The sequence below is a fragment of the Leptosomus discolor genome, chromosome 3 (assembly GCF_034619465.1).
Source record: "Leptosomus discolor isolate bLepDis1 chromosome 3, bLepDis1.hap2, whole genome shotgun sequence".
Classification (NCBI taxonomy): Eukaryota; Metazoa; Chordata; class Aves; order Leptosomiformes; family Leptosomidae; genus Leptosomus; species Leptosomus discolor.
The window spans coordinates 67,219,633-67,237,040 of NC_141393.1; the positions used below are offsets into that span (position 1 = coordinate 67,219,633).

The 17,408-nt window shown below is 36.5% G+C and overlaps 1 protein-coding gene across 1 annotated transcript in view; it reads left to right on the forward strand.

Moving 5' to 3' along the window:
• The window catches only part of RABGAP1L (RAB GTPase activating protein 1 like), a 258,884-nt gene that overhangs the window by 60,343 nt on the left and 181,133 nt on the right, over positions 1-17,408 (forward strand). The window contains exon 13 of the mRNA XM_086463421.1: positions 1,336-1,486. Within this exon, the coding sequence (XP_086319547.1) occupies positions 1,336-1,486 (151 nt within the window). The remainder of the gene's footprint in view (positions 1-1,335; positions 1,487-17,408) is intronic.

Sequence of the window (17,408 nt, forward strand, 5' to 3'; positions counted from 1 at the left end):
TTAAAATAATTATTGTGTTTAAAAGAGTAAGGGCATTATACAATCACACGTTTTTAATTCTCAAGTCATTTGGAAAAATGGGAATATGCTTCTTGGACTATAGGAAAAAGAAATTTATTTAGAACACCTTTTAAATTTAAACAGTAGTGGTAAACTGTTCACATCTTAATGACCTGTTTCAAAGAATGATTACTCTAAACATTTACTCAAAATTGAGGGTCAAATTGCAGGTTATTTAATTTAATTGCAGCTTGCTAGCATTTGGCTAAACTGACACTCTCACCATTCTCCTACCAGTAGAGCTGAAAAATATAACAATGGTCAAAACAACAACAGAGCAAAGCACTTCCTAAATTACAAAGAATAAGGAGTCAATTCATGCAGTCTTCCTGCTCCATTGCTATGAAAATTGCCATAAGTCAAAGCAAGACTTAATCTAGATCAGTAAACACTGTTATCTCAAAAAGGATTTTTAAACATCTGTGGCTGAAAGCTTTACAATATTGTGCACGTGCAGTGATTTTAGCTTAAATGTATGGGCTCAGTGACTGGATCATTTTTGAAAAACACATCTTTAGTATTCAACCTGTCTGAATAAAGCCTTTTCATAGTTCTATATACCAGCTTATGTAGGATTAGTTATGTAGTGTTGAAAAATAAAAAAAGTTATCCTGCAATTGTCTTCCTACATTTCTTGGTGTGTGTACAAACAGATAGTAAAACACCATCTCAAACTAGTAGGCAGATTTATTTGGAATGGTGGGATTTTACCAAGGTATGTGGAAGTGTTACTGCTTTGTGGGACTTGCAGCGTACTCCTGGCATGAAGTGTAAAGCTGGAACTTCAGTCTTCATGTTAGTACTCTTAAAACTGGCTTTTATTTGTTTTCCAAAATTTATTTCTCTATACAGCTTAGATTATTTTTAACTTCCTTTTCTTAACCTAAGCTATACATATATGTTGAACAAATATTTAAATTGAATTGTCTGCACAGATGGCATAGTTTTCTCTTTCAGTTTAAATTGTTCTTCATTAGCCAGTTGAGTTCAGTTTCTGCAATTGTTTATTGTTTTAATTTTCATTATTTTCTCTACACCTAGAGAATTCAGATATCACTACATTTTACCTCTGGTTCTTGCTGTAAATCCTTGCATAATTTTTGCTTTCCATCTGACAAATACTAATATGCGTAACCAGTGGAAGAAAAGTTTGTTGCCAGTTGCTGACTACTTTTCAGAATAACGTTGGAAAGTTTAAAAACTTTTTATATCTTTTATCTTTCTTTCTACTCTTGTAGTTGAAGTATAATAGGCAAATGATTATCTGTTTCTCAGGCACAATAATCTTGTTGTGAGACCAAACGGATTATCCACCCTGGTGAAAAGTGGTGTTCCAGAAGCACTGAGGGCAGAGGTTTGGCAGTTGCTGGCAGGATGCCATGACAACCAGGCAATGCTGGATAAATACAGAGTTCTCATCACAATGGTACGTGATTTTTTTTTCCCCCCGTTGGTTAAAATGAATTCTGCTGAGCAGTTTTACTCAGTGGCAAAGTAGTAGGAGAGTGAAACAGTTTGACTTGTTTTAAGGAACTGGAATTGTGATTAGGTGACTTTACCTCCTGCCATGGGTACATGCTGAATGGCATTAACAATAGAAATTGCTGACCTATATCTGTAGCAATGCTTGACATTTAGCTTTCTATTCACTCACTGTGATGATAATAAGCACATCAGCTTGCTGTTCAGGTGTTTGGTGGGTTGTTTTTTTAATAAATTCAAATTCATTGCTTTGTTTTTTCAACAGTTTCTGTTCTCTGTATGCCTCAATTTTCTGGTTTTTAGTTTTAAAAAAAACCAAACAACTAAAACCGAAAAACCAAAACCAAACAAAACCTCAGAAAGTTGGGTAGTACTTGTTTTGTTGTTTATTTTAAATAAGAATGTTAAAAACATTTTTATCTAGCAGGAAACCAGCCTCCATGCTGTATGGCAATTTGAGAGGACAATCCTTTTGGGAATCTTTTCCCATTCTGTATCCTAATGTCATCAGTGAAGTCAGTAAACATTATAAGAAGTTGTCTGCATAGATGTTCCAGATTGCTTATAGCTGTGATTGAAAGACTGAGAACCACTGTGTTGTAGTAGCAAAAACTGTGCGGTGTCAGGAGCCAAACTCATCGTCTGGGGTTCTGAAATTCTTGCCACTGCAGGGTGGCTGAGAAAAACAGCGGTCTCAAAAATTATCATAATGGCAGAAACGGTTGAAGATAATTTTTTATGTTGCTCATAGATAGTGTTGGATTTGTTATCCAGGGCATGAATCATCTGTCCATACAAAAGTTCTGGGGTAGATGCTATTAGTAAAAGTTTCCTTTCATGATGTTGTCATATCTTTTTGATACTTGTCCTCTTAATTTGACCTATGCACTACGTTTGTAAAGTTTAGAAGTGTCCCCAGAGTACTAGCGGTCACCACGGCTTCTTTTTCCTTTACCAATAAAGAAGGATGTTTTGATAGTGTAAATTTTTCTTTTCGACGTTGTAGTTGAGTTCCTTAGAAACCATTCACAGGACATCTGTCAGCTGTATGTTGCATCAAAACCACCTCCATTATTTTGCTCTTGCTTTCCAAAAGTGGGGAAGATGTTTGTTTCGCAGCGGAGGAGGGAGTGGAAAACTTCTAAAATGCAAGCCTTATCTTGACGCTAGGGCCTCATGCCTTTTAAAAATACCTCACTACATTTGGCCTTTTCATGATAGAAATATTTCAGCAATGTGAATTTTGGAAGATGATATTGCATACAGTATTTAATATGAAATATTATACTATTATAGATTAGAAAATTAAATCCTACTCTGAACTGAAGCATTTATGCGAACTCAGGTTTTTTTTTTCTGAAGTAAATAACTTATTCTGAAACCACAAACCTTCTTCTGTAGTCTGACCGTGTATAACTGCTGGTGATCACATCATTTGGCATACATTCCATGAAAGGATTCATGAAAAGAAATGAACAGGAGAGAGTCTATGCCAAACCAAAGCCAAGGCCCATTGTTAGGAATATTTAATATTGAGCATTCCAGAAAGCCTAGTCAGCTAATTTTTTTAATGATTTATTGTCTGATATTTATGTCTGTGAACAGAACTTCTTTCAGTTTCATTTTGGTGTGTTGGTAATGTGAATTAAGCTATTTGAGAGAGAGAGGGAGAGAGAGGGGCATGTGTATATTATTCTCTGAATGCTACTAAAAGCTTTGCTGTAGTGTTAGGTGTGTCAATAATATATGCATGGTAAACTTCAGAGTTATTTGGGTATCAATGATTGTTCACTTTTTTCTCCTGTATGAAAAAGCAGAACTAATGAAATTTTTTTCTGTGTTGCTTGTATGCTACCATCCCAATATACCAACAACATCTACTTTATTTTTTCCATAATAATTTATTCTTCTGATCAAATACATAGCTTTTGTCTTGATTCTTTCAGTTTACGCATATGTTTACATAGGTTCATTGTCTCCTTCTATTTTGGTCATTCTGCTTAACGTTTCTCTCTTGTTCAGGCTCACTTCTGGAAGCTGGATATTTTTATGGATGTCTTGAACACCTTAAGTAGCGTATTCTGTAAGCGTGTGCATTCCTCAGTGCCTTTCTGTAAGACATTCCTAGGTGGTTAGAGGTGACAGTGTTCTGCACTTGGAATATTGTGTGCAGTTCTGGGCCCCTCAGTTCAAGAAGGACAGGGAGCTGCTTGAAAGAGTCCAGCGCAGAGCCACAGAGGTGATGAAAGGGGTGGAACATCTCCCTTGCGATGAAAGGCTGAGGGAGCTGGGTCTCTTTAGCTTGGGGAAGAGGAGACTGAGGGGTGACCTCATTAATGTTTATAAATACGTAAAGGGCGAGTGTCAGGAGGACGGAGCCAGGCTCTTCTCGGTGATGTCCAATGACAGGAGAAGGGACAACGGGCGCAAGCTGGAGCACACGAGGTTCCACAGGAAAAACTTTTTCACTGTGAGGGTGACAGAGCACTGGAACAGGCTGCCCAGGGAGGTTGTGGAGTCTCCTGCTCTGGAGACATTCAAAACCTGCCTGGATGCGTTCCTGTGTGATCTATTCTGGGTGGTCCTGCTCTGGCAGGGGGTTGGACTAGATGATCTTTTGAGCTCCCTTACAATCCCTAACATTCTGTGATTCTGTAATTTATGACTGCCTCTTCTGGGAAACAGAAAATTATATTAAAAAATTGAGCTTTGAAACTACTATGGTGTTGCTGGTTAACTCTTGGTGAAACTGTGCTTTCTAGTGGAGGAGGAGAATTGTATTGTAGGCAGGCCAAAACTGTGTTCCTTGTGATGAATGGAATGATAGCAGACTCTCAAGATTTAAATTTACTTTAGAGACCGTAATATACACATTTATTGTTCTATGCCAGTTGCATGCAGTTTATGCAGAAGTGGTATGTTAGATGGGCCAACTATTATTCACATCACCTAACAGATCTGGTATCCAGGTTGGTCTATGTATATCCACCTGTATGCAAAGCTCTGAAATCGGCTGCAGTATTTTTCAGTTAGAGGAGTGTTTTGTTCAATGTGTTCAGTAGGAGAGAGTAATTTGGGGCTTGTTTTAGTGTTCAGTTCAGCACAGAAAGCAAAATAAAATCTCCATCTTATTTAGAAAAATCAATGCCATACTTATTTTCTCCAAAAGGCATGTCCTCTAGTCCACTGTGCTGGAGGTCAACAGTGTCAAGAATGCTCGAGTGAACTGTGTTTTCTTTCCCATATCAGAGCATTCACACGCCAATACATTTCCCATCTGTAGGTGAGTTTGGAGTTCCAGGAGGGAATGGAGGAACAAATACTTCTGCTCTCACAAATACTTTCTTACTGACAAGCACTATCTTGCTAGATCTCACGTCTCCTGCTGAGTTCCAGCTTGGTGATTACCGTGAGCCTCTCAGAAATTTTGACTAGAGCACAATAGCAGGTCTTGCATACAATTTTAGAGAGTAGGAGTTGTGATTTGGCAGCTGCTTTGTTTCTGACATATATGTAAATCTGTACTGTATGACAATCAAAGTCTGCCTTAGTTACCTTTCTGGCATGTGTGCCATAGGTTTTTGACCCTGCTGCATATGGCACAGTACAGGAAGGGGAAAATAAAACATACATCAGCAGAGATGAATGTGCATTTTTATTTATTTATTTATTATAAGGAAAAGACAAAGGCAAATCAGAGTGAGAAAAATCTGCTTATATGATGACAATGAAGAGGTGATACTGGTACTTGTATATACGGTTTTTGTAAAAGCATGTCAGACCCATTTGTTAAAAAAATATAAGTAGAAAAACATGCACCAGCTAGGTTCACTTCATTGAGAGAGCTTTTTCTCCTGCCTGCTTGACATTATTTCATGTTCAGCTTCACTGGTTCCTCTCAAGAGACTCAGATGAATTTTTCCATGACAAGATATATTTTGGGCTCTGATAAACTGACCAGTGGCAAGCCACAGGTCACCCTGTTTACAACTGAGGTGACTGGTAGTCATCTTCAGCAATAATTATGCTCCACCTTGCCCCACTCTGTCCCTTCCAGAATAGGTGTCAGGCACTGTCAAGGAGTAAATCGTTAGAAATTTGCTGTCACTTGATGGCAGTAATAAAGCAACTTACAATAGAACACCTGTTGCATCTGATTTGGGACATGTTTTATTTGCTATATCTTATGCTGCCTGTTATTAACATTTTGCTTTTTTGTCTTAGATGGTTTCATTCTTCTGTGTGTTCCCACTGCTGAATTTGTAGGGCAAGACTTCTTTTTATCTTTTTCAGTGTTGCAGACTGGGTCCCTGTTTTGTAGTGCTGTTACTGATTACTCTTGAAATTACCTATGCTCGCGTCCTTTTTCCTAAGTTTAGAAAGTGACACCTGGCAGGGTTGTACATGTAGTTGTATAAGTAAAATAATGAAATCAGAAAAAGAAGGCAGTCATTCACATTCTGTAGGTTGAAAACTTTTGGATGGACCAATTTAAGGTAGGATTTATGATTGTTAAATGTATCATTTCTTTATAAAAGACTTTAAGTTTACAATCTGATTGCCAATAAGAAATGAGCTGGATATATAAAGTTCATCTAATAGCATATATAGTCTACCTTTAAATGCTGCTGCTGCTCTGGTTTAAGGAAACAAAACTTGGTTTATATTTATTATTATTTTTAAAAGTATGATCAGAAAAAGAAACATGGTTTCAGATAAAGTAGATGTTGGTAGTATTATGTTACTTAAAAGCAATGAAAGTTTGCATATGAATGTGAATGCCCAGTTTTGAGATGGATGGTGACTTTGAGTCGAAGGTCTTAAAGAAAGACTAAATGGCTGTCCTTCCAAATGACTTGTAGGAGAACCAAAAATAAGATTATTTGTTTATTGTCATAATTTCCTTTGGCAATATAAGCATGTGCCCAGAACAGTTAGAGATAATAACTAATTAAAGGGTCAGGCTTTAGAAGAGTTGGCCAAAAAATAGCTTTGTCTGCTGACTGTGTAATGGTGTTTTGTGTCTGGGCCAATAATATTTCAAGCCACTTTATAGAAGAGTGAAAATACTAAGAATTCATCCAAAGTTTGAAGCAAATATGAGAGGCATCGATTTGGGGATTAAATATTGCCATATTATGAAAATAATTTATCTCAGTAATATAATAATTTGAAATTGGCACTAATCCCACACAGGTATAATTCTCATGCAGTAGGGACTAGTTATATGAAAGTACATTCTGTTGCTGTAGCAGACCGAGCACATGTCTTGTTTTTTGGACTGAATGAAATCTAATCAATTTAAAGCTAATAAACATAGTTATCTGTTCTGTTTGGACCAGTATTATTATTTCTGATTCCTACAAGACAAATCCTCTCATTATAAAGCAAAAAATGAAAGTTAAGGTTTCAGATTTCTGGAGACCTCAGGTTTTTGAATATGTAGTTGTATAAGTAAAAGCAATGTATAAGCAAATCTAAGGAGTTTTGCAGGTCCAGATATAAAATTAAACTTTAGTACTTGTTTGCTGAAAAGAAAAGTAAATTATGGCAAATGGATACACTGATGGAATTAAACGCTACACATTACTGGCATTAATTTTCTCGTATCCCTGTAGTCATGAGCCCCACGGTGCTTGTGTTCAGCTGCCTTAGCCAGGATCAATTGTGTGTGACATCGACGATAAGGGGTGCTGGCTACAAAGCCATCCCTACATCTTCTGGGTTTTTCTTGGTTAGCGACAAAAAACTTTTTTTGACAAGTTTTTGGTACTCTTTAGGAGCCAAACAGTTCTCGTGGTGTGGTCTTTTTCCTCAGAAGCTTGCTGGCTTCAGCCTGTGTAAATCTTAGGCGTGTGGGTTTGTGGCTTCCAGTCTACTTTCCTGATGGCAGAGGTGATGTGCTGTAGCTTTCCTGCAAGTCCCTGACTGGCTGGTCATCAGATCAATCTTAACACTTCTGTTAACAAGCCTCTACAGAAAAGGAAGAGCTACAGCAGAGAAAAACCTTTGCAGTTCTTGAACAGCTGTGTTTCATTATTATAAGCACCTTCTGAGAACAGAAACTTTTTCATAATGGTAGGACTATGAGAAGCCCTTCAAATGGGGTCTGTATCATCTCTTCTCCCAAAAGTGTAATAGTAGTCTCTTGTCCAAAATTAAAAGTTAGAAATAGGATAGCTAAAAACAGCAAATACTGTTGATGAAGTTTCTTCATCTGCTTAAGCACAATCTTCCATGCATTGAATTAACTTTCATTATCTGTTTTCCTTGGTGCATCTGTCTGCAAACTGATCTCAAACAACTGAAGGAAAGATCAACTTTCATGTGAACCTAATGTAGAAATGTATTTGCTTTTTAAACTTTGAAATTACCAAAACTGTTCAAATGAGAAAAGGTATTTGCTTCTCTTTGCTTCATACTTAATATTTACTTGCCTTTTTTTTTATTTTCAAAGCTAGTTTGCTCGCATAATTAGTAAATGGAAAGTGGAGGAGGTTACAAATGAGCCACTGTGTCTATGCAAATAGGATTAAGTGCAGTTGACTTTGAAACAGGTGCCTTGATGCCGTGTTTGTGGGTTTTGGTGGTTTTTTTATTTGTGTGAAACAGTTCAGTTGAAACGGTTTAGCTGTAGATTGAATTACTTATATAGGAAGGCTATTTTAGTTTGACTAGAAAATTAATCAAGCCTGTTATTTGCAGCAATAGCAAAGGATATTAAGTTAGCACTAGGAAGAGGAATATTTTTTGTCCCAATGGCACCATGCGGGGTTCCACTGCTCAGTGTTCTGAGACTAATTAATCAGTAAGGATGTCTAATTAAAAAGATGACTGTTCACCAGCTGCCACAGCAGGTTGGTTAATGGACTGAAACATTAGAGTATTTTTGTAGCAAATATTTGTGTTCAGAATGCTGCATCTGTTTGTCCTAACTGAAAATGTGGCAGTTTATGCTTCTACATAGTGAGGAGTAACTTGTGTGTTCTCTGCCTGGTACAGTGGGGAGCGGCCCATTTCATCACAGCTCTGGCTGTTACGCACTCCTGTCACAAACAATACAAGAGCATCAAGAGTAGTGTGTAACGTGTTGGTTTCTTCTTGCAGCAGGTTTTAAAAAATGTGTCTGCGTTGAAGCATTCTCATGTTTCCAAACAGACTACAGTCCTGGACTGCAGCCAAAAGTGGTGTGACTACCATCTTTTCTTTTGACACGTGTGCTTATGGCAAATAGCCTACTGAGAATGATAAAGGTCCCCCCTTTTGCAAGAAAGCATCCTGAAATCTTTGAAAATGGTACCTTGCCAATTTGTGATGACAAATATTTGAAACACAGCATGCCTGTCCTTCTGCACTGAACAAATTTCCCAGCAATAAAAGTTAAAAAGTTTCAGAAGTGCTGATGTGTTGTATTTTTGTTCTAGTTTTTTCTTTGCATCTTTATTTGTTCTCTCTACTAATTAGGACTGATCTCCCTTAACTTTCAGAGAGTTTAGGTATCAAGAATGGCATAGCTATATGCTTATCAATTATAAAAGATCCTATTATATAAGGATCAATTCTCATCATAAAAAACCTGTGATGTTTTCAGTTGACTAAAAAGAGATAATTGTTTATTCCTTTTTGAATTACATACTTAGATATTAAGCAAAATAATTATAGAGGAACTGATCACTTCAAGATGTATATGAAACTTTTCCAGTTTCATGTGTCTTAAATTCAGTATCTATGGGGAGTTTCTTAAGTTTTACTTTTCTCCATCTTTTCTGAAAGGGTAAGGATAAGATGACTGTTCCTTAACTCTTCTCTTAAATGGAAATTGTTCATTTCATGGCAAGTAGATTCTTGATGTTTTTATAATTTAATGTGGTTTGTACTGAAAAATGAGATCATATGCTGGTTGGATTGATAGGATGCCTCATTTTTGGTGTAAGTTGAGCTGTTAGTGCTGACAGTTACAGTCTTCCACTTGTCTGAATTATTTTAGTGGCGCTGCGTACTGTGGAATAATAAAGCATATATGAACTGAAAATACTTATTAGAAATTAGTGAAAAAATATTGCCTCTGAAGAGCAGAAGTTGACAGAATTTTAATTCTTTAAATAGCTTCATTTAAATTCAGACTTCAGATAAAAGGATTAGTTTATTATGAATGTACCGGGGTACCTAGTTTCATAGTAAATGTTAATAGTACTCTTACAAACTGAGAAGTAAAGTGTCCCTAAGGTGAATTTAATTTTCCAAGTTTTGATTCATTTAGAGCTCATCTGGAGAAAATCTTTAAATTTTGTGTGCACAAAAGGGAAAATCGTCTGCTCACTCTTTGTCTTGAAAGAAATTCTTCAATTTAATGACAGCTCTTTTCAGGAAAAGAAAAAAGAAGCCACATCTATTAGTAATTTTTATTTTTATGTCATCTTAATTTTAACTTTTATGTGTGATATTTGAGGTGGAAAATAATGCAAATAATATTTTTTTTAGGGCCTGCATAAAATTATAAAAAGTTCTGCTATATTAAGCATTTTCCTGCAATTTTTTTTTCCATACATAACCACTTATGATAGCACTAAAATGACACTCACAATAAAATTCCTGGCTCCTGGGGCGCTGTATGACCTACCAGCTCTAAAAGTCACATAAATTGACACATTTGTTCTGAAGGGTGGAGTGCAAATGAGATTTGCATTTGACCTCTTGGAAACTGCATTCTGTTTTTTTTCTGTGTGAATTTATAATCCTTTATCTGCAAAAACAGGGGAGCATAGTTGCCCATCATTTCAAACAGAATGATAAAGCCTTAGGTAATATCAGTGTTATGGCCTGAATAGGTTTAAATTATGTTTACTGGAAGAATTGATATTAAAATTGATAGTCTCATAGACTCCATGTGTGTGTGTGTGTATATATATATATATATATATGCAGATAAAAAGTGTTTTGTTAGGTAGGATGGAGCCAGGATGTCACAGTGTCTCGCTATTTCTTTACAATAGAATGTGTGGAAATAGCTGGTAGCTGTGGTAAATGCTTGGCACCTCAGAGCTTGTTTTAAAATCCCTTATACTCCTTCCCAGATAAAATGTTAATAGGTATCCTTGTTTAATTTGAATATTGGTTTGTTAATAGGTGTTCCGTTTTCCCTTAGCAGTAATGATGCTGATGCTGAAAGAGCAGCCATAGTAAAAAGACGTTTTAACAATGGTATTCTGCACTGAGTAAAATGGGAACATTTCTGAAGTCCTCTGCAGTGTGTGTTGTCTTTATGCAATGCATATTCATTCTGTGTGTATGCATCTCTCTCTTGCAACACCGGGCACTGCTCAGGTGAAGCAAAATGTTATATATGTGGATCACTGCAAAAGAGCTGCAATTCCTGAGAACATTTTTTTTAAAAAAAACAATCAACCTTCTTTTGGTATTACTCTTTCATCTAAAATTCACTTCTTCCTAACCGGCCTCTGCTTTCAAACAAAGGTTGCATAACTGGCATTCAGGAGGCTGCATTACTCAAGGGCTGGAGCTGTTGAAGGTGAGAGGAAGAGACAAAACATCAGGATTTGTATGTTACTGTAATAGGGCAGTGGATATGAAAGGAATTAGGTGATATTATCCGTATAGCATCCGCATTCTGGAAATCAGAAGACTGCACTCAAAATCAGAGGACTTAGATTTTAAATATCTTGTTTGTAAGGCTAACTAATTTCTGTTATTGCACATTTAAATAAACAGTAAGGTTAGTCTTCAAAAGGATTTCCAGCCAGACTCAGTCTGACTCTGAAATAGGAAGGCCATTTGTGTGCCACTGGGTTGCTGAACTGCCACATTGGGATGTGCGAGTGGCTTGCATATGCAAATACAGTTACTCTATCTAAAACCGACTGTGTCTCTTGAAAATCTGAATTACTAGCAGTAATTTGTATTTGAAATGGTTTGTGTCTGAATTAAAGCTGAGGGCAACTTCCTTGTAGATTCTGTGGTGTGATTTTGGAAGGTTGTTTCAAACCATCAGGAGCTGCTTTCTCTGAAAGCCCAGTCTGGGGTCCTATACTTGCTTACACAGAAAAACATGCAGAAGTCAGTTTTAAAAATAAACAGTATTTCCTGTGACTGTTTTATGAAGTGTAATGTTTCAGAAATCTTAAATACATTTAAGAAAGAGAACCACCTTTTCCTGACTATTAATTGCTGGTTTCAATATGTTAATATTTGATGCTATAAGAGTTAAACAGAGAGCTCTAAATCATAGAATCACAGAACGGTTTAGGTTGGAAGGGACCTTGAAGACCATCTAGTTCCAACCCCCCCTGCCATGGGCAGGGACACCTTCTACCAGACCAGGTTGCTCAAAGCCCCATCCAGCCTGGGCTTGGATAGTTCCCGGGACACTTCAGGGGGCAATGCCTAGAGAGGAACACTAAGAATCAAAGGATCCAAAACTATTCTTCATGTCTAGCTTTTTTTATTTCTCCAAAGAATCACATCTGGTGTTTAAAGTCTCTTAAAATACTTTGCTAACAACAGTACTGGTGGTCAACATTTTATTAAAGCATGTTTTACCATAGCAGTGTGCAGCTAGCAATCGGCAATTCATGATAATTGAAATTAGTAACAAAAATAGAAAGGCTTGAGCTGCATGTGTAGAACAATTAAATCATACTTAAGTGATGAATACATTGCTTAAATTCAAACTGGAATTTAATATGGGGTGAATTCTGATACCTTTTGCTACCTTAATTTATTTATGACTACTTTGTGATAAAACCCCAAATGAGAATGTTATTCATATGTTCTTTAGGATATTATTCTAAGGGGCTGAGCTAGCATTAAGTACACTTTACAGTAATCACTTTGAAAGAGATGATACCTATAGGTCTTCTTTACAGCCTGTTTTTTCCCTTTGTAGTGATGAATATGCTCACACCAATTAAGAGTAATTTCCCCTGTCAGCAAGCAAATTTGCAGCTGCTGAGGTAAACTAACCAAAAGGAGATCAGTTATAGTCTGCTAGTGCATACACTCTTTCTAATAATCTTTTATGTAGCTTTCTGTGGACATACCCAAATATTTTGGCAGCTAAGAATTTTCTTTTCTTGTGAATATTCATCAGTTGTTTTTTAAACTGACAACTGAATATTGATGATATGGAGCTTCATGTTTTTTAAGCATATGCTGCATATGACAAAGCCATCTTCATATGGGTGGTTTGTCTCAAAAGCAATCCAGTTTCAAAATAGTCTTTTTTTGACTAGGTAATACAATATACAGCCTGAATCTAAAACTAATCGTCATATATGGGGGATGCGGTTTCAGGCTGTGCCTTATCCAGGCTGTGTGCTTGCCACAAGAGGGTTTTTTTACGGTATGTTCTGTCTCTTCTAGCAATTGCAAGGCTGATACATCACAGTAATTTGTGGATTTTTATTTAGAAAACTTCCTTCCCTCCATTTCTCCGTTAAAGCAGTGAGATTGATTCACAGTGCAGCTGTGTAGGTGTGGTGTAAGGGGCGAGACGGGAACATATAGCTGGGGCAGGGCAGGAAGGACAGGTGAGGCCATTTTCAAGGCAGCCTTCAGATAGCCTTAGTTAGGTTAATGTAACATTGCAGTCTAATTAAGTATGCTTCTTGTTACCTGTATGGCAAAGGAATTAGAGGTACCTTTTGGAACAACGCCATCTTTCTTTCATGAATTTGTAAACGTAATTTCGGAATGCACTTTTGGTCTTTGCTGTCACACCTTCCAGGATTTCCTTTGCCTTTCTATAAAAATGTGTGCTCTCAAATTCTTTAATGGAAAATTGAAAATATAGAAACATGTTGGGGATAAAATGTGCCTGCAAATGTTAGAATAAATATTCTTTTTGATGCGCTTATATATATATATATATATTCAGTGCAGAATGGCTATACCTGATGTATCAAGAAATGTGACCCCCAGGTGCTGAATGCAAGCAATGGATTTATACAGCTGTCAGTTAAATGGAGTGATATTTGGACTGCTGCACATTTGCTTTGAACTTGAAGACTTACATTTCAGGCAACCATGCACTTGATTAAGTTTAGAATATTATACAATGAGGAAACTTAATTTCATAGAAAGCTCACTCAGAACAGCATGTCTTTTGTCTTTAGTAGCTGGTTGAGTCAGCAACAAACCTTGAAAATAAGCAGCCTGGCTTCTTTAGCCTAAGTGTTACACAGAATACTTCTAAAACTTTGAGTTAAAGCCTTGGTATTTGTATGTCTAAGACTTATCCTGACTGATGAAAATTTATGTGTAGTGACTGTTGTACATAGAGTTTCCTTTGCAGAAGCTGTTCACTTTGTCACAGATTCATTAGTTAACACGTTCTCCTACATTATTTGTGTCTCTGGAAATACCTGTGGCTTCGTGTGATGCTTAAGAGGGAATGAGTTAACTGTCTATCAAGCCTCAAGGATTAATACTGAGGCTGGGGAAGCAAAACTACAAAAATATACTTAAATTTGTCTGGGTTATCCTTGGTGCACTCTGTTGTGTGTTGTTTGAATTTCCAGTGTTTATCTCTTGATTTTTGTGCTGTGATAAGGAGTTAGTCTGATAGATTCCCCTTTAGTACACGTGAAGGAGGAACTTGACTTCAATCTGTATACTTGGCCATGCTGCTCCTGCATGCTGAAATCTCTTGTGCACTGGGCTGAGAGTCTTTTCATATGGGTCAGAAAAGAGTTATGAGTAATGCTAGTAGGAACTTTGATTAACTGCAGTGAAGACAAAATACAAGGCACATACTGTGTTAAAGTATTAGCTCACACTGGGATGCTAGCACGTGCTATGTACATAGTTCCAGTGCAAATATTTCTAGTATAAGTTACTGTTTCTAGTCATAAGTTTCTGAAGTATCTGTTAAATACTTTGCTTAGTATTAATTAAGGTTTATCTGAATATGAGCTTTGGAACATTTCACAGTGCACACAGTTCTGTTAATTTTTTAATAAAAGTAGTAATTTTGATAATCTGACAAGTGTTTGATGGGAGATGGTGCGTTCTCCAGGATTGTTGTGGAAGTGCTTGTATAGCTAGGTGCCCTGTTAATGGTGATCAAGCATGTATCAGGAATTTAAATATGTTATGATCTTGTAATTATAGCAGTCTTTGTAATTCCATACATATAAAGCAGCAGAACTCTCCTGCTTCAGACAGATGAATTTTGGTATTCCCTAACTTTTCAGTACTTAATTTAAAATCATTAAGTAACTTTGAGTTATACAGTGTCTTTTGGTCATTGTGATGACTGACATAAGTACTGTCCTATTGCTATTTATTTTAATTATAAACTGATATATTTTATGGATCTAGGTGAGGTCGCCAGGACGTTAAATAAGTGGCATAAGGTGTGTGTTTCTTCCTACTGACTGTGAGAACGTCAAATTACTTGTTTTCTGTTCACCTTGATTTCTTCCCTTGTGCTGTGTAGAGTTGTCTCAAACTTGGACTAATTGTGATCTCTAAAGTAGGATCCAAAAAAACCCCAACCACTACTTGTCTCTGAAGCTCTTTCTGAAAATTGAGTCATAGACGTTACATTTTAAGCCAGCAGAATGTTTGATTATTCTACTTTTGACTGCCTTTAAAATTCTAGTTGCCATAACAACTTTATTTCTTTATTTTTAGCACATCAGTTGCCATAACAATAAAATATAGCTTTTTGAATGTGACCATTTTTTCCTCACTTTTTTTGCCATGTTTTATAAAGAACCTTCTTTGGGGGGGGAAAGGAAATGTAGCAAAGCTCTTCCCCTGTGAGCACTTTGGTTAGAACATAAGCTAAAAAAATTTTTTTTTTTTTTAATCTAGCCTTATTCCATTTCTGTGGCAGTTTTTTGACTACTGAGTATTTTCATAACTTATGCAGAAAAATGAATACAAATCACTGTATAAAACCTTTCCTTTGTACAAAATTGCTGTTGGGATTTCATTTTTATGTGTTGCTGTTAATGTATTAGAAAACCATAACTGTCATTTCAATATCTTTATTTCATTATATGGAATGGCTATAAATAAGGTATAGGCAACTGCTACTGCTATGGGAAGCATTTTTCTTTATGCTTATTGAAAGCCGTCCCTCTTTCTGTTTGTTTGGTTGTTTTCTTTTTCCTTACTGTAGGGTTGCTTTAAAGATTACTGTTTGTTTTGCAGTGAGTAGCTCCATTTTGTCATGTCATTCTTTATCTTATCTTTCATTAAAAGTACGAGAACAAATTATGCTCAGTTTCTTCCTGCAGTAGACATTGCAGACATGCTGGAAAAAAGGGTGTTCAGGAAACATGTTGTGTGCCTTTTCAAGCCAGATTAATTCTAGCAGCCACAGAAAAATGATGGCCACTAGTACCGCATGCGAATATAGCAGGTAGGACCCAGTACTTCCATTTCTTCCTGTATGGCCCTTCCCAGGCATGTTGTCAATTAGTTAGAGGCCAGTATTTAGTTCAGTGTGTTAATATGCCTTGTTTTGGGCAGTTATATATCTTAAAATATATGAATGTAGAGACTGACGTTTAGCTTCAAGCCATAATTTTGAGCAGAGGGGAAAGGTTTATGTGTGAATTGGGTGAAAGAAGCTGGACTTCAGCTTCATCTATAGACTTGCCTTCTATATTCCCTGATAGCGTCCTTTCCAAAAGGACTCGCAGATCTCAAAAACGCTGTCTTTATATTCAACCTATTTTTAGTGCTGATAAAGTATATGTTTAATTTCATTTTTTTTCTTAGCAATGGCAAATAATGTCAGGCTTGGTATTTCTTTTTGAATAAAGAAAATAATTTCTCAGCTCACATAACATTTTACATGTGCCAATTTCCAGCTATAAATATAAATGTCCTCATTATCTAATACAATCAAAGTAATTTAAGACAGAATTTGCTAGTTATTGGAAGTTGAATGTATTTAGATGTTATTAATCTTGAAACAGTTATCAGATGTGAGATGATTTTATAAATTTTAATTAGCTAATTTTTAACTCTGGTGGGGAAAAAAAAAATAAATCTGTAATTCTTGCTTTCAATGGCATTTTCCGAACATCTATCATTGCCGGGTTCCGTGTCTGTGAGTTAGCCAGGAGTCTACTTCAACGGCTGTTGTTTGCAAAGTTTTCCCTCTAGTCCGCTCTTAGGACTCCTGGTCCTTTCTCATATATGGTTATTGATGCAAGAGTGTGCTGATAGACTCCATGCTGTAAAAGAATATAAGTGATACCTCTTCAGCAGTTCCAGCTGGGAGGAAAATTTGGTCTAAATGAAGCTGAGCTTAAAATCCATAAAAAGAAATTGTGCCACGCGTCAGTATATAAATAGTTTTCATGCCATATCCTTTCCGTGTTCCTCTTTCCCGTTTCTTCACAAAAGTGGTAGAATAGTAATACTGAGTAACACTTTGTTTAAAGATAGTCTTCTAAAATTCACAATTTACTTTGATCATTTTCAGCTTTATTGTTCTCAAGAAACAGTGGAATTGGATTTACTGATCCCAAATTTGGGATCAATACCACCTGCTCCTCAGTAGATGCACTGAAACAAATAGTGAATCGTTAGTTCTTAACTGATTTTTGTCTACACTGACAGTTGTAGCTACGACTTTTTCTCCTAAACGATCCTAGTCGTTCAGTGTTTTGCTGAGCCACCTCTTGTCTCCTTGAGGAAGCACTATTTTTAAAAATCTATTAAAGGAGAAGTTTAGGGTGGAATGTGCCAATTATGTACGCAAATCAAAACGCAAATTGTCCATGTGACTAGGCACATGCTTCGAGCCAGCCCATCCAGATTAGACTAGATGCTCTGTGTATATACTGTGACCATTTAACCTAAGCTACATCCATGAAAAGTGGATT